At 32.6% G+C, this 24,777-nt stretch overlaps 1 protein-coding gene across 5 annotated transcripts in view; it reads right to left on the bottom strand.

Annotated features, from left to right (window-relative positions):
* The window catches only part of ZDHHC17 (zDHHC palmitoyltransferase 17), an 84,555-nt gene that overhangs the window by 31,486 nt on the left and 28,292 nt on the right, over window positions 1-24,777 (bottom strand). For 4 of the 5 annotated variants that reach the window (XM_081060784.1, XM_081060785.1, XM_081060787.1 and 1 more), the window contains exons 3-7: window positions 20,836-20,958; window positions 12,633-12,710; window positions 11,902-12,046; window positions 6,906-6,970; window positions 6,088-6,250 (exon numbers count right to left, since the gene is read on the bottom strand). In XM_081060784.1, coding sequence (XP_080916910.1) covers window positions 6,088-6,250; window positions 6,906-6,970; window positions 11,902-12,046; window positions 12,633-12,710; window positions 20,836-20,958 — 574 coding nt within the window. Of the gene's footprint in view, window positions 1-795; window positions 865-6,087; window positions 6,251-6,905; window positions 6,971-11,901; window positions 12,047-12,632; window positions 12,711-20,835; window positions 20,959-24,777 lie in introns of those variants that run through there. The other variant, XM_081060788.1, reaches the window with a different exon arrangement.

The raw sequence follows: 24,777 nt of genomic DNA, 5'->3' as shown, positions 1-24,777 counted from the left end.
TTACAAAAAAAAAAAAAAAAAAAAAGTGAAAATCAAGTTATGGACTTGTAGCTCCCTTTTATCTCAAGAAAAAGAATGCCAAAGAATATAAATAAACAGAACTAAAAGTTTTAAAGGAAGTAAGAAACAAGAAAAAGTATCCCTAATTCTAGATTTATGATTCTTTTTGCCTTTATTAATTTACAGTCTTATTTCTCATTTAAATTAGGCACCTACATATCTACTCTATTTAATATTCTCCACTATTTATCTATTTCTTTAAAGACAAAATAACAGTTTCCCCAAAATTACAAGAATATATGAATGAATATTCCAATTATTTTAAAAAAACACTGAAATTTTATTTTAAAACAATGGATGAAAATAAAGGAATAGAGTCTTGGGGTGTCTTAGTTAGAGGGATGATGTATCAAGTATGGAGTACAGTTTATTTTTTTTAAAAAACTGAAAAATAAAAAGAAGCAAACAAAATAAAAACAAAACACACCCCTACCACCAATAGCAAAAACTATTAAGTTGGCACAAAAGTAATCGCGGTTTTTGCAATTATTTTTAACCTTTTAAACCACAATTAGTTTTGCACCAACTTAATATTAACAACACAACAATTAACAACAAAAAGCTCAACCAATCCTTTAACAAAAAGGTCAATAGTATTTAATAAGAATGGGCTAATCTAGGAAGGAGGGTCTTCCACAAATAGGGATATTTACTTCAAAATATCTCTTACCTATTCAAAGATTCTATCACCTAAGTTGTCTGAACCAACTAATTAATCCAAACTATAAAGATTACCTGAATAAAAGCAATCCCTTGAGTAACAACTCCCAGAGAATATCCTGCAGTTGCCTCGGTCCAGCTGAGCATCCCTTCCACTAGAGGGCCATGTGACACCTAAGGATTGCCTAGACAAAAAGATGGAGGGAGCTTTAAGAAATCTTTCAACTACTCCTCTAGTCATCTGACTATACTTTTGTATAGTTCTTTTATTCAGCTGGTAAAATAAACAAGCAATTAATTTAAAGAACTGTACTAAAAATCAGGGTTCTGAATCAAGTCTATATTTGATTACTCCATGTGTTAGCCAAAATAGTACATGACAATGACAACAGGAATAACAATAAGAATCATGGAGTATTTATGGACTATGTAACTGGTAATAAAAGAAATCCATCAAGAATTTTGGTGAGATAAACATTATGGAAGGTGGAGGATGGAAGATCATATTTTGCCTAAGTAAGGTAGAATTCCATTATTAAAACTATGGAAAATTCTTTCTTGGAGACCATGTAGGTCAGGTGCTTAAGAGGTAATGAAAACTGTTTTCTGCAAACAGTTTATTACCTCATTTCAAGAAACTATATAAGACATTTCCAATATGTTAATTAAAAGCTTCATAATTTTACCTTCTGCACAAGCTAAAAATTATGTCCTTTGATTAAGTGTAGAAAGAAAAAATTACAAATGGTTGGGTATCACTCAGAGATTAACTGTTTCCACAAAATTCATCTATTTATCTGTACAACTGAAAACTTGTGCAAGAAGGTAAAATATTATTTTTTAAAAATTCACAAATCAGATGCTACCATAAAAAGCGTAACTATATACGTCATTTAAAAAAAATTCTTAGTATCCCAAATTATCCCCTCCCTCCAATGTTATTACTTAAAATTCAAATTATTCTATATAACTATTATCTAGGGCCATGGTTCTTAAATTCTTTTGATTCTTATTTGATGAAAGCCATTGACCCTCTTCCTTAAAAAGTGCTGAAACATGAAAATTTTTAATATCAATTTCAGAGGTCCATGGGCCCACCCCTTAACCAAAATCCACTGGTGGGTCCCAGATTAAGAACCTCTAATCTAAGGTAGATAGCCATTCCTTATTCTTTTAAGGATCAAGATAGCCATTTTAAAATTACCTACCATTTAATACCGTCTCCAGAATAACTTGTCTTGTTTTGATTAAAGAGTCATTTGTTTATACATTAAAAGAATTGAATTTCTTACTCAAATAACTAATTTACAAGAGTAAATAGTTAATATAAAGACAGATTTCTAAGAAAATTGAGTTTCACCCTATTTAGAAAAGAGCCATTTTTGAAGAACTATGATCAACTAATAGTTACATAATTATTATAACAAAGTACAATTTTTCATATTCTTTGAAGAATGTAATTTTTACTAGCTGTTAAAGCCATATCCAGATTTGTAGGCTACATATTTTTGTTATAATTCATGATTAGCACCAGACTCTCTTAAGACTTTTTAAATGAAAACGTATACAGGTATAAATCAACTTTAAATTTGTCAAATTCCCGGACAAAGAATCTCAGCTGTTTTGGTTTTTTTTTAATTAATAAATTTTTCCCTTTCAAAATTTGCAGCAATTTAAGTTTATTTAATTAGCTTGGCATTCCCCATACCTAAAAGGCACCACCTCAAATTACATATGACTAAAACAGAACCAATTCCTATCACCTTCACCCCAAAAAAGTTATTTTCCTTCCGTTTTCACAACCTCAATATATATCACAAGATGTTCAGTTTTTTCAAACCAAAACCTAAGTCATCAATGTTGTTTTCTTTCACCCTCATATATAATCTACCTCTTCATTTCTGCTCCCACCTATCTTTTCCAATCTATTCATTTCTCACCATCTCTACTCCCACAATCATCTACTAAACTAAATCATCACTTGCCTGACTTACAGCAATAGCTTAACTGACCTTCATCCATCCCCTCCATTTTCTTAATTTTTTAATGTATTCTCCATACAACCACCAAAGTAATCTTTTAAAAATATTTAAAACACAAAGATTATATAAGCAGCCTAGCTCATCGTGGCCTTGCGTTATCTGGCACCTGCTTCTTTCAATTGACTTCACCCACCCCTTGCTACCTGCTCTCAGTCCAGGTGTTACTTCTGCCCATCTAATATGGCAAGCTTATTCCTGGCTTTTTGCTTATCCCTGGCCTTGCACTTGCAGGTTTCTCTACACGGCAAGTTTTTTCCCACATGTCACTGCATAATTGATCCCTTCTCATCAGACAAGTCTCAAAGCAAATGTCATCACCTCAGAGGTATTCACAAAACACTCTTACATGATGTGGCCCCCTCAGCCCTCGCCACTCTACCACATTTGACTGTGTGTGTATACATACTTGTGTTAAATTTCCTAGTGTCTATTTCCTTAATACTATGTAAATTCCGAGAGAATAGGTACTTATCTGTCTTAAATACTGTGAATTCTCAGCACTGAACATTATTTAATGAATGAATAGATGATTTTCATTAGAATGTGGTGACTATACTTTAACATCTTAGGAATGCTAGATTCCAGGAGAAAAAGGCATCTGATACTTTTTTCAGTATTTTAATTAAAGAAAAAGTACATTTTAAAACAAAACTCTACTTTTTCGCCAGTGTCGATAAAAAGATTATTTTTACTCTGAAAGTATAAGTGTTCCCTGAGCAACTGAAGCAACTTTTCGACTTTATTTTTGTTAAAAATAATGTCATTGCAGAAGCTACCAGGGAATTACATTTAAAATAACTTATTTTCTATCAACAGATAACCCTGATTATATGTGTCACATAAAATTAAAACATTCATAAAAAGAGACAGAAAAAAACCATTAATTTAAATAAAAGTTCTACAGGCATAATAGATATTCACATGAACTGTACTTGTTAAGAGGCCTGCATTCCAGTTTATCCTATCTTGGTACCAAACAATTAACATGTCTGAACCTATACAACATTAAAAATATAAGGTTCAAACCACTTAAGTCATTTCAAATATCTCTACTCTTACCATTACCTTTCTGTTGAAATTCATTATAGATTATTTTTTTTACTAAGACTAATCAAAAGTTTATGCAATGGTTAATGTGGAGTGCAAGTGTTCACTACTATTTGAAAAAACATTAAATTTACAAACCGCACTTCAAATACTTAAAGATCATGATCAAAGAGCAGTTATCTAAAATTTTATATGAATACAAAAGATGTTTTCAAATGCTCAAAAAATATACCCTATTAGTTTCAAACTCCAATACTGTGTAGTCATCTTGTCATAATTCTTAGGTATTACTGCAATTTTAATACCATGTTTCCCCGAAAATAAGACCCAGCCGGACAATCAGCTTTAATACGTCTATTGGAGCAAAAATTAATATAAGACCCAGTATATATTATATTATATTATATTATATATAATATGTATCAACTATATAATATAATATGATTAATATTAGTATAAATATTAATTATATTATAATACTATATTATATTAAAGACCCCATCTTATATTATAGTAAAATAAGACCAGGTCTTGTATTAATTTTTGCTCCAAAAGACGCATTAGAGCTGATTGTCCAGCTAGGTCTTATTTTTGGGGAAACGTGGTATACTGATATGGCTCTTAGCAGAGTCTATGGAGACACACTATTTGCCATAGTGAAACTGGTTCTATTTTTTCAACACTATAACACTAAACATCTTGAAATGTATTCCTGGAGCATGATCATTTTAGGAATGGCTGGTAGCAAAAAAAACAAAAACAAAAAAACAAAACAAAAAAAGCACTCTAAAGCAATTCAGGTTATAAAATGTAGGTATTCCCACTAACTTTTTCTTATGGGAATATTGGTCAGATTTAGTGAAACTCCTCCTTCCTTATCCTTTAGGCCTTAGGCCCTAATTTACTAATTACAGTGTTATGAACTTTTCAGAGCTTCCTATTTAAAGATACTTGGAAAAACAAAAATTTATCTCTATAATTTCAGAAGTAGAGAGGTATACTACTACCAGAGTCATGAAAACTAACAGTGTTACACCTCAAGACTACACAAATCTTCATTCAGTCAGTCAACAAACACTTAAGAGTGCCCATCGTGTGTCAGGCACGATGGCCATTCTGATCACTTTGGGTAAAGATACGACTTGAAATAAAAAAGACAGAGAGAAAATATATGGTTTTCTCAATTTCTTAAGTTTCAGAAAGATGCCTGATATTTACTGTCAACTAAATAGTTTTAATTAGACTCACTTCTAACTACTGTTTATAATCTTAACTAAATTTAAGGCTTCTTACAACTTATTTTAGTAGTTTTACCTTTGCTTTTTAGAGAAAGAACTGTTCATTGAAACATAAACAGATGCCCTGATCCAGCAGGAGATAACCAACTTTTTGATTACCATTTCAGATTATTATTTGGCTTGAACCCTTTGCATATTTAATTAGCATTTATCCCTTAGAAATTAAAAAAAAAAAACCATGACTCAGAAAATCCCATGGTTCATAGTCAAAATTAAAGGACATCTGTCATTGGCACAAAGTCATTTAAGAATGTACATTAGTAAAAGATGATGTTTAAAATTTTAAAGTCATTTCACAGAAAGAATCTGTTGTGAAAGATACGGTAGATCCTTAAGCTTTGAAAATGAGAATGGTTACCCAAATTTTAAGACTATCAATAGAATATTCTTGTAGGTATTCATAAAATGTCTACAAATTTCTACATGTTCAGAGTGTAAATATTAATTGTGCTTTGCGCTTACATAATTTTGTATGGTTTTCCTGGATTAGTCCAGCATTTGGAGGATAGAGGTTCTCCTAAAACATCATAGAAGTGTTTATCAAATTTAAAAGTCATGACCTTTTAAAAAAAAGACAATAAATGACGTCGTCGAAAAATGTCTAAAAGTTATTATACATAATATGGTTTAACTACAAATTTGTGGTTCTCTGTAATGATCTTCTTAAAGAAACCAGAAAACTATTCCCTTCAGGTATAAAAATACAGATTACACGATTTAATTTCTAAAAGTAAAAATTCACTAATGAAAAGGCCACCAAAATCTGAAAATTACTTCAACACTGAAAGTTGAAAGTAAATAAACCAGAGTCTTTCAAAACAAATTCTTTCATGGAAGCAAAAGGTTGAGCTTAGATAAGTAGTTTCCTTCCATCGTTGATAGTCTATGGAAAAAACAAACAAAAATCCTACGTTTTATTGAGCTATTCACATCTTAGTAACCACGTTTCACATAGTATAATCAATATAGCATATTTTTACCTTGATGTTCTGGGCATCGACGTTAGCTCCAGCTTCCAGAAGAAGACTAATGACTGTGGTATTCCCTGCTAGTACTGCCCAATGCAAAGCAGTGTTTTTGTGATACTTGTCACCAAGGTTAACTGAAACATTGAATGTTAAAAGCAATCTAGTTGGATCCACACTGAAAAGGAAAAAAAAAAACACAACAACAACAACCCTAATTTCAATTATAGAAATCATTACAGATACTAAACTGAGTGTGGTTGTATTTGCATTCCAGCTTGGAACACTTCTATTCTAACCTATACTCAACAACTTTATAAACACTAATGAGACATTTAAATATGAAGTAGTAAGTATGTGCAACACCATATAAAGTAATAGTATTCCATAAGAAAGCATACTTGTTCCTGATGTTTGCTTTTTTTGATCTTGGGATAAATGTTATTAGTATCTATATAATTAAATAATTATATTTTTAAATTTAAATCTGGATTGTTCTAAAAGTAATTAAGGCAACTTACTAATTAATATATTATATTTGTCAATATGCAAATCCCATGACAAAATTAGGTGCTTTTTAAAAAAAGGTAACATCTTCTTCCATTTTGGGGAAGTGCTGAATGAAAATAGGTTAAGGAAACTGCAATTAACAAGGGAAAGGTAAGCATAGAGACTCACACAACCAAAAAGGTACTTTATGTTATATACTATGTAGTCGTAACAAAATTTTAAATATCAGTAAGTATAACATTAACTGTTTTCTCTCATCACTTATTTTACATTTTATTATGTTGCAAATGATATGAATTAAGTATTTTACAATGATTACATACCTATGTGTTCTATAAGCTGCCCACATTAAAGGTGTCATTCCATTCTGATCCATCATATCTACATCCTGATAAAGAAAAAAAAAGCCAAAAGTAAAAATTTCTAAGTTCCTACCAAATTTACTTGAAAAACATCTAATTTATACATCAAAGGAGAAGCCAATATACTACTACTCAATCACAGGTAATTTATGAAACTTTTTCTTGCTTAGCTTTAAAATAAAACTACTGTCACTAAATATTTTAATTAATGTGTACATAAATATTTAATTGACGTATGTATTAGATATTTAATTAACATATACTTAGTTTTCCCTTTTAAGATACATCAATCAGCCTTTCCATGTTTTGCATTTGAAGACCTTGACCTGTTCTTCATCTTTCAGCCACAAAGCATACATGAAATAACTTGAGTCTCTGAAAAACTTATTAATGATAGTAATTCATGATAGGAGGGAATAATAAAACCCTGTTTATTCCTGGGCATTTCAATACCCAGGGCATTTCGAATAAAAGACCTATATTTCTAACAAACTCAAAAGAGTTTAGTGTTTGCTTTTCATTTTATCATTAGGCATGGACATTTTTAGAGTTAAACATTCTGCAATTTGTGGTGAAAAAGAAATGTGATAAAGCAATTCTCTGCCTTATTCCCCATTATTTTCACCTTTTTAGTTCATTACTTTCGCATTACTTCCACGTCTTAAAAATAAGATGCTCGAATTGCTACTATTTTGATTTTTCAATTTTAGGCATTATCTTCTGAGACTCCTCAGTACGCAGAATGAGAATTTCTCTTTCCTTTCCCTGCCGCATCACAAGTATGCACCTTTCCTAGTCTTTCCTCTCAACTGCACTATTGTAATTGGGATTCTAAAATATCTGACATTTAGATTACTATAAATATGAATACTATTCCCAGGAAAATCATGTAGTAAACCATGGCTACTTCTCCTACTCAACTTTTGGCCTTCCTTCACACTGTCATTTTTCCCCGTTTTGCTTAGGTGTTTTTTGTTTTGGTTTGGTTTTTTAGCAAATTAGAATTAAAACTACCACTTACTCAACCAAAACTCTTCTCCAGTTATTTAAATCTACTGGTATTTTCAAGACCTTCTGAGGTACAAAGATTCTATCAGTTTCACTTCCCTAAAATTCTCTCTCCTAATGCACTCCAATCTGGACTGATTATCCTATATGCCTGAGGCATCTGTTTCATTAACTACAACAGGAGTTCTTTGGGGATCAAAATTATATTAATAAATTCATATATTCTCAGTGCCCAGCAGAGTATATGATCAAAACCCATTCGTTAAAGGATAAGACATGTTTATCCATGTATTCTTCTAGGCTTGGGAAAGGTATAGGCTTTAGAAAAAGACAGATGTGGTTTTGAATTCGTAGCTCCATCACTTAATAGCTATTAAGACTGGCAAAATGACTTTAATTCTGAGCTTCATGTTCATCAGCTAAAAATATAAATACAAATAATGGCTTCATATAAGACCCCTGTGATAATTAAATGGAATAATGTGTGTAAAGCACCAAGTCCAAAGCCTAGAACATAACAGACATTCAATAAAGTTTTTGCATCTTCTCTCCCCAGTTCCTGGATTACAGTAAACTAGCAGTTCTAATCAAATTGTGCTATCTAATGTATCAGTCAGTGGTGAGAGGACAGAGTTATAGTGAATACACTGTAAATAAAACACTCCATATCTCTGCAGCAATTTTCTGTGAGCCACTATTACTGTGGGAATATGTCTCAAATGTGAACATTATCCATGTGTATTGCGGCAGAAAAAAAGCTGAGAACCACATTAGACAAACCAGAACGCACATCTAGACATCATTAGCCCCTCCCTCATGAATACTGTATTTGAATGTTATGCCTTATCCATTACAAATTTCTGGATTTACTTTAAGTGTTGTTCGGAACATCTTAGGTAACCTCACAATATTTCCAATACTATACATGTTGATTTTCTTTTTCAATAAAAATCTTTTTTTAAAAAATCTTCTGAAAAAAAACGACAAGCTTCCTTGTTTCTTACTTGAGAGTTTAGTACTGTAACTTACTTTACTTCCTTCACCGTCCTGTTTTCAAGAAAGCTGAACTAAATCTGATGCCCAGTTAAAACAAATACGTAAATTCTTATGTTGAAGTTTATTCTTCCTTGTTTTTTCATATCTTTTTTAAAAGTGATGGTATTAAAAATGTCAATAAATAAAATTAAAAAGGTAAAATTATGCCACATCGCTAGAGTACTAAAAGAAAAATGAAATTCAACCTTTTCACTCTTTGGGTAGGGATTTAAAACTTGGTACTTCTTTTCCACGTTCAGCCTGGACGTATGGGTGTTCTCTACTAGAAAGAATTAACAAGCCCAGATCAAAACCTTATAGGAATTCCATGATCAACAGGGCTCCATAACTTAGCATTTCCCCCTTTTCTCCTGAAAATCATCCAAAAGAATTGGTAATGAACACTAAATTATTTAATAGTATAACTAAAATGAAACAATTGTGAAGAATAGAACGACAAACTGAATGGAAATGTTATATGCCCAAATAATGTAAAATTGATACAATTAACAAAAAAATGGGGGGCTTGTAAAAAAATATGATGAGTGCCTAATCTGTAATCGTAAGTCAAAGGATGTTAAAGTTGAAAAATCAAGTAGCAGAAATGTAGTTCTATTTATCAGAACAAAGTTAATACTATAAAAAAAATACTATTGACTAAAGTCAATCTTGATGAAAAGACAGGGAAGAGAAAGAATAAATAAAAATATACTTATTTTATTATTGCTTATAGTTGGGAACTGATCAGAACTAATAAGATTTGATTGAACATCTGACTGAAACAAGAGAACTGCGAACTATCTGAGGAAAGGATTTACCAAGCAGAAGAAACAGCAAGCAAAAAGGCCCTAGACAATAGGTAATCACAGCTGCTCAAGAAACAGCCAGACCAGCGAGGTTAAAGCAGAGTATGTGAGGGGGAGATGACAGAAGATAAGCTGGAGAGGTATATCTAGGGCTACAGCACACACGGTTCTATAGGCCAGAGGACTTTGAACCTCATTCAAAGTATGATGTAATTAATGTACATTAGAGGGGTGTGTTTTACAAAAGAGTAGAGTATACATGGAAAAATTTCTGGAAAAATATATAACAAACTGTTAAAGGAAGTGGCCTCACTGGGGGAAGGGAGTAAGGGGAGAAGTTAGGATTTCATTTTCTAAGTCATACTCTTCTATTATATTTGAATATTTTACAGTAAGCATGTGTTACTTTTGTAAGCAGAAAAAAATTTACTCATGAAAAAGAATAATTATTTGTCAGACATTTATTATCAGTACCACTCATTTATTATACAAAAGGTACTGTGATGGGTAGAAATCTGTACTTAAAAAATTTTATAGTCTATACGTAAGCCAGTTAAAAACATTACTAAAATCATCCGAACTCCAAAATCAATAAGGTAACAAAAAGACCATGAAGACTCAAAAATTTACACCACTTCTTCTACCTAGTTAAAAATGGAAAGGAAAAAAGTAAATACATATTGTAAACTTATATCTGCAATTCAGAAGGCCACTAAAGATGCTGTCAAGTGCTACAGCACCATAAACTGCGGGAGAACAAGGATAATAATCCCCTGCGGTAATTGGTTTCCAAGATGGCCACTAATAAACCTCACCTCCTGATATTCCAAGCCTTTGTGTTCTCACGGTGAACATGGTCTGGCACTGTTACTTCCTTTAACTGAAAGAATGGAGAAATGCTGCCGTGCCAGTTCAAGACCTAAGACTTAAAAGAAGGCAGAACAGCTTCTGCTTTTGGGAACTGAGCCACCGTGTAGGAAGTGCTCTCCCCCTACTGGAGAGACTACATGGATGGGTATTGTGAAGAAGTTCTGAGACTGCATGGAGTAAAAGAGATCAAGCTGTCCCAGCATCCCAGTTGAGCTCAACCTTTTAGTCATTCCCACAAGGGTACAAATTTACGCGAGCTATCCTCTAGACCCCAGATGACTGCAGCCCCCGCCATTATTACAAACAGAAGAACCACCCAGCCAAGGCCACTCAAACCACAGAATTATGAAATATTATAAATGGGTGTTGTTGTTCTTAAGCCACTAAATTTTGGGGGGTAGTTCGTTAACACAGTAATAGATAATAAACTCCCCTTTCTAGCAATTAATTTTTTATGCCTCTTTTCCTAATGTACAACACACCACTGTCGTTGGTTGAACTGCCAATAAATATCTTAAAGGATTCATAAAATACTATTCAAATTCTAAATCAGCATAAAATTTTAAATGAAAATAACAAATATGTTAACAGCAATGAATTAAAATCATGTCTTACTCTTACGACGAGATCCTTAGCTATAAAACTAATGTTTAAGTATAACCAGAGAAAACACATGAAAGAAAAACTGAATGATATTACTTTTAACAAAATACATTTATTACAAAAACATGGTACATATAAACTGGTAATCTGTAACATGATTATATTAACTGCACATTCAGGAAAAATCAGGAAGAACTACTTAAATCACGAGAAGTTTTCTGACATGTAAGAAGCAGCATTATTTATACAGCAGAAACTGAAAAACTGATCTTAAAGCATTTATCCCCCTCTAGAGACACTTAATATGGAAAACAGCCAGTAATACGTTCAAAGAAGTTTAAATGAATTCAGATGACCTACTCAAAAACTATAAATTTTCTCCCTTACTTTGTGGAATTCATCTCTATCACTCTCATAAATAAAAAAGCCCAACTTAATATTTTTATGTTAACTACATTAATATTAAATAGTTCAATATCGAACTACAATATTGAATAGTTCAATATCGTAATAATTTATTCTCGTCATCCATCACAAAGTACTATTTAAATATCACCAGGTCATTACACTTGTAACACCCACGATATGAGGCATTTAAACCAGGAAGAACACCCACACCACTGTGATCTTTTTACCTGTCCTTTTGCTATGAGATAAGCAACGATTGAGGTATGTCCAAACTGAGCAGCCAGATGAATACAGCTACATCCTTCTCCATCAATTAGTGAAGGGTCTGCACCATATTTCATTAGCTGCACAACCATAGATAGATGGCCTTGTCTAAAAAAAGAATAAATACTTAGATATGTAGTTATTTCAAATAGTATCCTCCAGAAACATCTATTTTTTTTAAATAGGGTAATGGTAGGAAAGATTATACAAATATCTTTTTAAGTTATTTTAAAATAGGTACATGTCAAGACCCATTTAGGGTTTTACGGTCCATAACTGGAATAACAGTCCTTGAAAATTTAGGGATACTTGTAACTTCTTTAAATATGTGATAAGTGGTTACTATATTCTAATAATCCTATTTCAATATGATCTTAATCATCCCACAAACGGGGCAACTTCTTTAACTATAAATATACATAGGCTACAAAAGTATTATATTTACAAATCCAAAATTTAATCCAATCTTATAACAAGATTAATATAAGCACGGTTAATTCCCTAAGGACACTGGACAATAAACTTTGATTCTAATGCAGGTAACACTGGACAGCAATACAGTAGTATATTAATGATACTAACTATTGGCTTAATAAGTTCTCCCATTTATTTTAGAATATCATTTTTTAAAAAGTTGTTAGTTATAGGCTAATAAAGAAACCAAAGGAAAAACAATCCAGAAGCAAATTTAAACCTTGTGGCCCAGTGCAGTGGAGTTGAATTTAGGTCTCCTCCAAGTTGATCCACAATAGCACCTTTCGAAATATAGTATCTATAAGACAAAATTTTAAATAATTTAAACAACTTTCATTTTCATTTTAATAAATTATGTGAAAAATAAAGAAAAAAATTTCCATTTTAGATCTCATGCTAGTTTATGCCTCTGAAGATAAACAAGCTTTTGTGATAATTAAAAAAATATATTTTGCAGAATTTTATATCAAACACATCACTCTCTTTCATTCTAGAAGTAAAAGGAAAATAATTTTTTAAAGTTACAAAACAAAAAACAAAACAAAAAAACCTAGCAATGCCAAATACAATCATATAAAAAAGAAGGCAGTCAGAACCACAAAGATTTGGGTCAGAAAGCAGCAGCAGATAGCATCTTGGAATTAGAATAGTTGCAGAATAAGCCACTTACTCTATCATGGGTAGAAGCTCAGCTTTTTAAGCTTCACTTACCTCACAAGATTCCTGTAGATTAAACGATATATGTAAAAAAAAGTTTTATAAATTGTAAAGTATAACATAAATGTTCTTCATGATGCCTTATTTGTTATGCCTTTAAAGCTTTGTTGCTTTAAAAACGAGCAACCTCACTGCTTAACGTATTAATGTCATAACATCTTGATATCCTCTGAAATGAACAGGACCTCACTGCTTCTTATAATGCTTCCTTTGAAAATAACCAATACAGTGACTCTCGAGTACAAATGATTTTAAGACATTTGATGTCAAATTCTTGATGTATGTATATTACAGAGACTCTTAAACTGTGCTAAGTGATTACTGATATACATCACTAATGCATTCACTCTTAATGTGCATAGTCCTAACATTTAACATACGTACTCATACTTACACAGTTTATTCAGAAATGTTCTGCTTTATATAAGTATTTGTTAAATTGGTGCTTTTAAAGCATTATGCAATGAAGGACCCAAATCTATCATGTAAAATAGTTTGAAGTATCTTAAAATATTTCCATATTACCGTACAATATTTTCAGTCCAAAACATCAGACAATTTTGAATTCTGTATATTCTGAACAAAAATACAGAATGTAGTCTGAACGCAAATATTTAACTAGTGCAAAATTGTTCCTTAAGGTAACTAGTAGACATTATTATAATAGTTGAAAATGTTTTTTTGAGCCCAAAGAGAAATGGGCTACAGCTCAGCCAAAGAACAGCTCTAAAAGGAAATACTTTCTTAAAAATTCCAATTTGTATGTAGTCAACATATCTGCTCCGGAAAGTTATATTTACTCACAATTCAAATACAAACTAGGGCTTTGACAACAAGTGATTGCCAACCTGGTTCTAAAGTACAACTTTTTTTTCACAAGGATAGAGGAACTTTTTTCTGCATGTTAAAAAAAAAATCCCTTATAACATGTTATTCTTTGTCACTTTAAGCCCCTAGCTCAAAACAATAAACTCCTGAGAAGATCATATAATTCTTCCTTTTAAACTCAAGCCTCCCTGCAATACGACAAGGTTATTATCAAGGAATGCTCTTGCACGTACTAATGATCCCCGCTTTGGAGATGGGACCATCAATGAACGAGAGATATCAACAAGCATTTGAAAGATGAAAAGCAAATAGCTAAAACTCAAATGTCTCCAGGGGTATACCAATGAGAAACAAACCAGAATATGTTACAAAACCCTAAAAAAGCTAACAGATTAAACTCAGTTATTACCTCTGAAAAAAGTATTAAGAAGCGGGGCTGTAAATAGAAACACTGGTTGAAAGTCAATGTAAGTTGCTGAAAAATTGTTGTTTGCTACCTTGTATTTTCACTGAAAGTTAGCATTTATTTAGTATCACAAATAAGCATTTTAGCGATATGGAAACAAGCAACTGACAGTGATAGAAAAGTATTCTTTGTACACTTTGTGTACTGTAATGTTAAATCTTAAAATTTGACTACTCCAATTTTGAATATTATTGTAGTAATAATTCAAACTCTTAAAGTTCAGATTCATTCTTGCATACTTAAACTTCATTGTAAGACAGTGATTGGGCTTCAGCCTCCGCTCAAGTTGATTTTAATATTTAACCATTCAGCATTTGCCAAAAAGTGTGTTCCGTGAACCTTTACCAGAGAAGTTTGAGACTCAGGGAATTAATCAGAGAACCACATGAAACAATTTTGTAGCCATTCAATGAAAGTTTACATATGAATAAGAACCCCAGGCCATTTTCCTTGCTCAGGTCAGCTGGCAGACAGACAGATGGCTCAGTCCCTCCCCACAAAGAGATTAGAAGATTCTTCTCTAAGAGAAACTGAACAATTAGAGAGAAAATCCTCCAGACATGGACATTTGGGAGGTTCCTGCTGTGAACCCTCTCAGTCTCACAACTTCCAGTCAGCTTTACATATCTCTCCTAAGTATGAATGGTCAAATATGACCAGATAATTTTGTAAAGCTTCAAATATGGGAGAAGACCAAAATAAAGCAGAAGTCTAAAATAAACACAATATAGAGAAAACTTTAAAAACAAACAGAAATTACAACTAATATCCTCCAGAAATTAAGAGAAGGTAATACCCATCATGTAAGAACAAAATACCTAAAAGAAAAAGGAAACAGAGAACAGAGATCAAGAAAGAATGCTTGAAAATTGAAAATGTTAGATAAAATTAGAAATTCAAATGGATGATTAGATGATAAATTAAGAAAATCTCCCCAAAGTACAATTGCTATACAGGGAGATAAAGGGTAGTTGGAATAAAGCTAAGAAAAAGAGACAACCAATTTGGTTAGTTCCAGTATCTGACAAATAAGAATTCCTGAGGAAAAACAAAAAAACAAACAAAAAACGAGAAAATGAAAATGAGGCACTCTTGAGAGCACAATGCAAGAATACTTCCCTGAACTAAAAAGGCACGTTTCCAGACTAAAAGTGGCAACTTAAAGGCCACAAACTCAATTTAAAAAAATAAATAAATAGAAACAACACTATCAATGCATAATAAAGTTTCACAAAGTCGAGGATAAAGAAAAAAACTTACATGTTGCCAGAAGAATAAGCCACACTTGCAGTATGTTCTCAGAAAATTATAACTCCATATTTTTTAATAAAGTCCATATTCTTTAATAAAGCCTCGACTTGAAATCAAACTGAAATCAGAGACTACACGCATTCTTAGCTTTTGTTAATGAATCTTAAGGTAACAGTAGACTGTTGAAGACAAGAGACTGAGCTAATCCTTTTTATTTTATTATATTAGGGTAAAAGCTGAGAAACAGTTGACTTTCACTTGAATATAAATCTAATCCCGGCTGAAGGCCTCCTCCTTTCTAAATTATACTTACTTTATATCTTATTATGTAAGTGACCCAACTACTGTATTTTGCCGTGTATAATGTGCTCCCATGTATAATGCACACTCACGTTTTTGGCTCAAACTTTCAGAGAAAAAAAATCTTTCGTTTTAATTTTTTAATTCAAATTTTTATTTGTTTACATGTAGGTACTTTTTTTGTATTACAAAGGAATTTTAATATTTATTTTGTAACATGGTACAATAAATTTTATGTAACAAATAATTACAAAACACAGTAAGAGATACAAGGTACAAGAAATTTTATGTACCAGTAACAAATTTACGATATTTAACACAACACAGAAGGCCAAGAACTCTTCGTTGTTGCAAGTTCATCGCAAATTCAATAAAACAGATTATCGTATTCCAGGGTATTATTTTGAATACGGATATCGTTATTGATTTCTAGAGTTACACTTTTATCTCATAAGTATAAATAAAAGAATTAAAAACATTTATATAGTAGATACAGAATAAGTGCTACCCATGTATAATGTGCATCCTTATTTTTCCCTCACAAATTTCGGCAAAATAGCGTGTATTATACACAGCAAAATACAGTATTTTGCTTGCAGTAAGATGCTTTAATACATCCTGATGGAACATAACTATTAGAAGAAATACTTCTCCATGGGTCTCTTGTGCTCCCATATGTCTTGCTGGGTGTATCAAAATTGTAAGTCCCTGACCACTCTTTACACAGGCCTTTTCTCAGAGTTGTTTGCATCAAGCAACTTTGAGAGATGAGGTCACGTCCTCCTCTGGGACAAAGAGCAAGCTTACTTACCATTTACTATAAAAGCACTGAATTCCCCAAGCTGCAACAAAAAACCCACTGTGTGTGCTATATCCACCTGGACCATATTAAGCCACTCCCATAACACCTAGGGAACAAGAGGGTCCTATGCAAATATGATGTTCGTGCCATTTGCTACGCTATGGCTAATCAAGCCCTTTGTCTCTACCTGAGTCATGTACCTTCTACCAGCATCCATAAACTACTAATACGTTGCAGGGTGTAATTCCAGACCCAATAGTAAAAATTAATCTTGAAGCTATGACTACCAGCTGTCACTGAAAAGTGTATTTACTCACCACATATTTGTTTTAGGAAAGTAACTTACTTGACTATGTACTGTAAGAAATTAAGTTTACCCACTTGAAGATATAATATATACAGACACTATGATTACTAACTCACTCTATAGAGTAAACTACTAACTGAGTTAGTGAACTATAGTTTACTGACTTTATTCTGCAATCTCACTAGTTTATATGTGGCTTGACACAATTAGTAAGGCAGGCAGCATCAACACTTTTTGTCTATATTTCTCATTTTAGATTTTCTTATTTTTGAACACAAGACAAGTGTGAATTTTTGATCAACAGAAGGAGATCAAACACATCTCAACTATAAGATTTGAAGCAAGAAAATAACAAAGTAATGCTTTAAAATCCTGAGACAACTATTTTTAATCTACAAATTTATGCTCAGCCAAATAAACAAAAAGGTGTGAGAGCAGAAGAGATTGTAACTTCAAAACATTAACCTCCCCAGTACTTTCTCTTAAGAAAGCTATCAGAAAATGTTCTCTACTAAAACCAGAAAGCAAACCAATAGAAGTAAAAACCTGAGATCCAGGAAACTGAGACCAACACTGGAACAAAGGGATTTCCCAGGATGATGGTGAAGGAAAGTCCCATGACAATGGGACTCATAGCAGCTCTAAAGACCAAACAGTCTAGGCTGGAACAGAAAGGTGGAGACATCCAGGAACAATTTCATACACCTTCCTCCACCAAAAAAGAACTGATAAATTATCTGTTACTGTTTGCATACAAAGGGGTTTTACAATTCTAAGATTATGGGAAGAATTAGTTACAATATATAAAAAATGAAATGAAGAAAGAAAAAATGAAGCAACTGCTACTTCAAACAAAAATCAGAATTCTGCAGGAAAGAACAGATAATCATAGAACATATCTGGGCTTAGCAGTTCTGAGCTTAGCAGTGAGAATTTACATACTAACAACAATTTAAACTTCGCATAGTGATTGAAGTAAAACCATAATAAAGGATGGAGAAAGAAACATTAGTGGTGAGGTGATCTAGGACATTTAGTTAACCTAAAATAGAAAGTCAAAATATAATAACTGATTAATCAAGAAATAACAGCATAGAAGTTGGCAATATTTATTTAAATTCAAAATTCATCTTTCTAACTTTCCTACTTCTAAGAATTCAACAGATATATATGAACATAAAAGCAAAATGATATGAGAACAAGTACAGCACTCTCTGTAATAGTAACAGCACCAAAATCAATCTAAATGTCTATCAATAAAGAAATCATTAAAAAAATAAATTAAATCCATATACTGAATATTATATATAATAAAATATTATATATAATAAAAATAAATTAAATCCATATAATTGAATATTATATAAAAAGAATGATGCAGCTCTAATTATAGTGATACGAAAAAGCTCAAGATATATAAATTAAATGAAAAGCAGAAAAGTGTCTGCTATCATTTGTGTAAGAAAAATAACTTTCTAGATAAAAGTAGCAATACAAATATGTAAAATCAAGAGTAAATACTGAAACCGCTGAAGTATTGAAAATAGTTACTTTTGAGATATAGGACCCAAAGAGTGGGGATGGATTGCTGTTTCCCATTGTAAACTTTTAAGTGCTATTTGATTTTTCAAATTGTTTATGTACTATTTTGATTAAAATAACATTAATTGAAAAACTAGAGGCTGTGGAAGTCTAGATCGTTTGAGCCAACCCTCCCATTAAAGACAACTAAAAAAGCTCAATGAAATGTAAGAAACATTTCCTAAAAAGCAAAGCCTGTGAAGAGTAAGGGCATTAACCAGGTCAAGACTCAGGATAATGTTAAAACCCAGACAAGTTAGAAATCCACTTGGGCACCATGTGCACTAGAGACATTTTGGTGATGCAGAAGAATTGGCCAAAAGGCAAGCTAAGCAGACAAAAGCAAAATAGGGGCTGGGATCCAAAAAAATTGTACTGCAGTAGTAATTAAGAACCAGAAGCAAAACTGGTTCCAACGTGGTCTGCAGCAACCCGAGTGATCGAAAAAAATCTAAGCCTTAAAATTAAAGTTGGATCAAATCCAACTTACGCCTCAACTTATTCAATAACAAATAATTTTTCAAACAATAGCTAGTACATATTCAAAGATAATCAGGCACACAAAGAACAACATAACAAACAAAAACCCACACTGACTCCAACTGCTATATTCTCAGAAACAGATTATAAAATAAGTGTATTTACTATGTTCAAGTATATAAGACAAGACTGGCAATTTCAGTCACAAATAATGTTAATTCATGTTTAAAAAACAATAAAAATTCCAGAACTGAAAAATAAAATTAGAAACACACTGAATAACTTTAACAGATTATATATAAATAGAGAATAAATGAACTGCAAAATACGCCAGAAGAAGTTTCCAGAATGAAACAGAAACAAAAGGCTAGAACAACACAAAAGAGAGGATAAGAGATACAGTATGTAATGAAAAGGTCAAACATACGTTTAACTGAAGTTCCAGAAGGAGAGCAAAAAGAGAATGGGCAGAAGTAATATTCGAAGAAATAATGGCTGAGATTTTTCCAGAACTGATGAAAACATCAATCCACAGAATCAAGAATTCCTTGCAATCTCATTCAGGTAAATAAAAAGAAATCCACCCCTAGATACATCATTATGAAACTGCAGAAAACCAGAATCAAAGAGAAAATCATAAAAGCAGCCGGGGAGGGGGAAACCTTCAAAAGCACAATACTTAGATTGATCTCTCAAAACTAACAGAAGTCAGAAAACAGTGGAATGCTATTTTCAATGGGTGAAAAACAACAGTAAAACAAATACAAACTGCGAACCTAGATTTCTATACCATGTGAAAATTTTATTCACTAATGAAGATGAAATAAAAAAAACATTTTCCAAAAAGCAAAACAGAATTAGACATCAGGAGACCCACACTGAAGGAAAAAAGAAATAAATAAAATGGAAATACACTCTCTGGAAGAAAGTAATTCATGGAGTTCAATGCTTTAGATATTACTTGCTTAAACTTTAGAACTATAAGGGCAAATTCTTTTACCTGGCAGTAATATCCAAATTTCCTGTCGACTCTGCGTGCTGTGTACTTACCTGCACATCTGCAAGCAGTTCATTTCAGATTCTTGTCTTTATCTAAATATCTTGTGTCCAAATTATCAGAGTCTAGTAAACTAGATTTACTAAGTTTCTACCATCTGATTCTTGCTTATCTAACTACCTCTCACTAATAATAAATAAGCAGATTAACCGTAAGTACTAAAAATAATTTTACATTTAGTATGTAAAGTATTCATCCCTTATGCTGGTATGAATAGTTAATCGGATTATTATTGCCTATTATCTTTTCAACTCCTTTCTTTCCTTTTATAGCTTTCCCCCTACAGAACTCATATTTAGAAGGTGGGCTGCAAATTAGATTGCTAGAATTAATGTCCTGATCCCAATCTTTATTAGCTATATGGCATCGATAGCCTATTTAACCTCTTTGGGTTTCAGTTTCCCCATCAGCAGGACCACAGTAATGGTCATTTTTCACATAGGGTTACTTCAAGAGTTAAGATTAAAGGAAATACACATGGGAAAGCACTCAGCGCAGTACCTGGCACATAACCATTCCATATGTTAAAAACAATTTTTTTAACGAAAAAAGGTACACCGAACCTATACTTTAAAAGCTACTAGAAATTGCTAATTTTTATATCTAAATACTTAACAATACAGAAAACACATACTTGACTAAATCTATTCTGTTATTGATGGCAGCCCAGTGGAGGAGTGTAACATTTTCTTTGTCTGGTTGCCGTACGTCATAACCTGCTTCCACCAATTCTCGGCAACGTTCATATATTCCATATCTCGAAAAGAAAAGAAAATAGAGATTGTTACTATTATTGGACAAGCAATTTAAAGCCGAAAATAACATTTTCAGAAGAAAACAAGGCTCCATTTTGATACCTGGAAATTAAGAGAAATTTTTCAACATAAAATGTTACTTTTAATGTATCAATATTCCAACAGCTTTTACTAATCCATTTTACATTTTAAATGTGTCATCTGTAAGAATGCAACATCTCATTAGGTGGAAGAGGATACCAGAAATAAAATATTTATCAGTTGTTTGCTTTTATTTATATCACCACTTATTCCACAAAACACTTGAGGCAGCTTATAAAAATACACACAATTATTTTAAAAATAATTAAATACATAAAAAGCAGTAACAAAGAATATATCCATGATTTGTAAGAACATCAAGAAGAAAGGATGCTTTACAAACCCCAGGATTCTTTTTTACAAATTTAGCTTTGATATTCACGAAGGCCAATAAAAAAGTAAGAGTGGAGGTGGGGAGTCTTCTGGGAAGGGGACGAGTCCTATGAGTTCAAGTCAATGAGATGTAAGGAAGTCTCCTGGGAGAGTTCTAGGAAAGATGTTCATTTGATGAAGAAGAAGAGCCCGATCCTTTGCCTTTCTTCTTTTGGTCATTGTGAGGCAGCATAAAATATTTTTAAATTATTATGGAAATTTTCAAGCATAAACAAAAGTAGAATAGTACAATAAACCACCAAGAATCCATCATCGAGCGTCAAGAACCATCAATGTTATCCTAAACAAAATATTTGCTCCTGAAAGATATGAGACACAAAACAAATTTAAATGAGCTTTAACTATAATTTCTTAATCAGAATGGTCCCCAAAATGGGGAAGGCACACCAGAGAGTGAGGCTAGGGCAGAAGCGGCACATTAATGGAGCACTAGAAACAAATATTAAAACTTGTACCTATATCCACATCTTAGTTAATAAAAAAATTAAGCTTTCCTAATACTTAATACAGCCTTCACACTGCTGTCCTCACTAATACTGTAGTACAAGTGTACACACACACATACACACACACACACACACAGGTAACCCATCTAAGGGAAGAACAAGAGTTCCACAATGCATAGGAGATGACAGTGGTACCTTCAGTTCTTGTTCTTTTTCAGAAAATTGTTTACATGTGCCCAGTTAACTAGGCACATTACCTTATAAAGAGCAGAATCTACCTCACACTTTGAGCTGGTAAGTGACCACAACAATCTTTTTAACCATACAGAGAATCATTGGTTATTTTTCTAACACTTAAAAGTGAGTATGCATTTTCCCTTTACAAAAGGGAAAGACAAAAAAGACAAGTGTTTCAAATTTGCTGGCTTTTTGGGCAGGGAGAAAGGTAGTGATGACAAATCACTGTGAGTAGTACACTATCAACCATATATTCTTAAGAAAGGTAAAGATATTTATTTTGTTCCCCTTCAAGACAACGGGAATATTTTAAACAATAGTGAGAAAGTTAATTATTTTTATTTCAGAAAACACCTGCTATAGAGAATATTCTTTTTTAAAAAACTGTGTGTTTGGAAATATTTCTATCATGATATAATATAGTTTCTGAAAGATCTAAATATTAACATGTCACCTATAAAAACTTTCTCATGGAAACACACTAAAAACATTTCATACAATTTTCTAATGAGTGAACCCATTTGTTGTAATTATAAAAATGCTGATTCGTTTGCAAGAACTGTCATCAGAAAATGGATATTTACAAGGAAAAGTTCAGTAAAATCTTTGCTTAGTGGACAATACTGAAAAAGTAATTGCTGTGACTTAGTAACTGCAGCATACATTGTAATTCTTCCATTAGGGAATTACATGTCTTTGTGAGGCTATCCTTTCTTCAGCAAAAATAATTATTAGAGCCAAGTATCCAAATAAAACCAATTTAGGATCAGATTTCCATATCATTGCAACATAAAATATTAAACCACCTAAAATAATCACGAGGAAGCATATTTAATTATACTACTCTCACTGTAAATAAGATTAACAAAAAACATTAAAGTATGTATTTAATATATACATAAAATATATACACCAATTTCCCCCAAGTTACTCTACAAATTCAATGAAATTCTAATTAAAATCCTAAGTGAAAATGCCATGAACTTCCCAAGCAGAACCCTAAAACTCACTTGTGAGCGTAAAAGCCAACAACAGCTGAGAAAATTCTGAAGACTACGAAATGATTAAAACAATGTGGAACTGCACAAAATGAAACAAATGGAAGGGAAAAGAGTATTTAGAAATGGACCACAGGGTGGTATCAGCATGATGGTTGCATTAACCATCACTCATTTTGTCCTTCCTCCCACAATAATTCAGCAGATATCAATAGACAAAAGTGCCTGTGGGAGCTGTGGGTTCCAGCAGCTTATGCCAAAGGAGCTGGGAGGAGTCTCGCCCATGCTTGTGCTGGGTAATAGGCATACAGACCTCAATCCCAGCTGTGGACCCTACAATGATCCATGAACTGGCTCCAGTCCCTCTCGGCTGTGGTCTGGTAGCTCTGGAAAACACTGTCTTAGACAATCACCGTCACATGAGAGAGTCTCTGTGGAAGTCCAGGTTTCCAGAGAAGTTCCAGAACGTCATTGCAGAAAAAATAGATAAATGTGAACACACCTAGAGAGGAGTACTGAATTGTGAGTCTGGGAGAGTAGCACATAGGACTCTCAGAGGGCATTAAAGGGACACAGATCCCACTGCATCTAAATACATAAAGAACTTTTAAAAGTCAATTACAAAAAGACAAAAGAACTCAAAATGGGTAAAGAATTTAAAAAGGCAATTCACACAGGAAGAAACTCAAGTGGTTAATAAACATAAAAAATATATTCAACACTATTTGTAATCAGAGAAAGGCCAATCAAAACAGGGAAAAACCATTTTACAACCATCAAACTGACAATTTAATTAAGTGTGACAAAACTAGGATTTAGCAAGAATGTAGTGAAAGAATTCTATTCCTGCAGTGGAAGTATAAACTGACACAGCCACTTTGGAAATCAATTTGGAATAACTGCTAAACTTGAAAAAGAACATACTGAACAAACCAAAAATTCCACTTAAGTTGTCTACCCTAGAAAAACTCTTTTTTATGTACACTGGGATACGGTGAAAAGGACATTTGCTGACACAATGTTTCTAATTAATTAAAAAGTAGAACCGATTTTAAGTGTCCCTTAGGAAGGAATGATAGAATACAGTAGCCCCTCCCTCCCCACCGCTTATCCCTGGGAGAGACATTCCAAGACTCCAAGTGGATGCTTAAAATTGCCGATAGTAGCGAACCCTATATATACTGTATGTATATATATACCTATGATAAAGTTTAATCTATACATTATGCACAGTAAGAGATTAATAACCAATAATAAAATAGAAAAATTGTAATGTAATGTACTGTAATAAGTTCCATGAATGTGGTCTCTCTCACTCTCAAAATATTTTATTGTACTGTACTCATCCTTCTTGTGATAAAATGATAAAAGGACTGATTAAGAGTCTTTCCACTTAAAGGAAGCACTGTAGAGCTTCTCTTTGGCATATCCAAATTGCCAGCATCACTAATCTTGCTCTTTGGGGCCGTTAAGTAAAATAAGGGTTATTTGAACACAAGCACTGCGATACCTAGACAGTCAATCTGATAATCAAACAGCAACTAAGTGACTAACAGAGATTACACAGCACGAATACGCTGGACGAAGGAATGATTCAGGTCCCAGGTGGGACAGCACGAAATTTCACCACACTGCTCAGAATGGCATACAACTTAAAACTTATGAA

This window comes from Rhinolophus hipposideros, assembly GCF_964194185.1.
Source record: "Rhinolophus hipposideros genome assembly, chromosome: 9".
Taxonomy (NCBI): domain Eukaryota; kingdom Metazoa; phylum Chordata; class Mammalia; order Chiroptera; family Rhinolophidae; genus Rhinolophus; species Rhinolophus hipposideros.
This window is presented reverse-complemented; position numbering and strand designations above follow the sequence as displayed.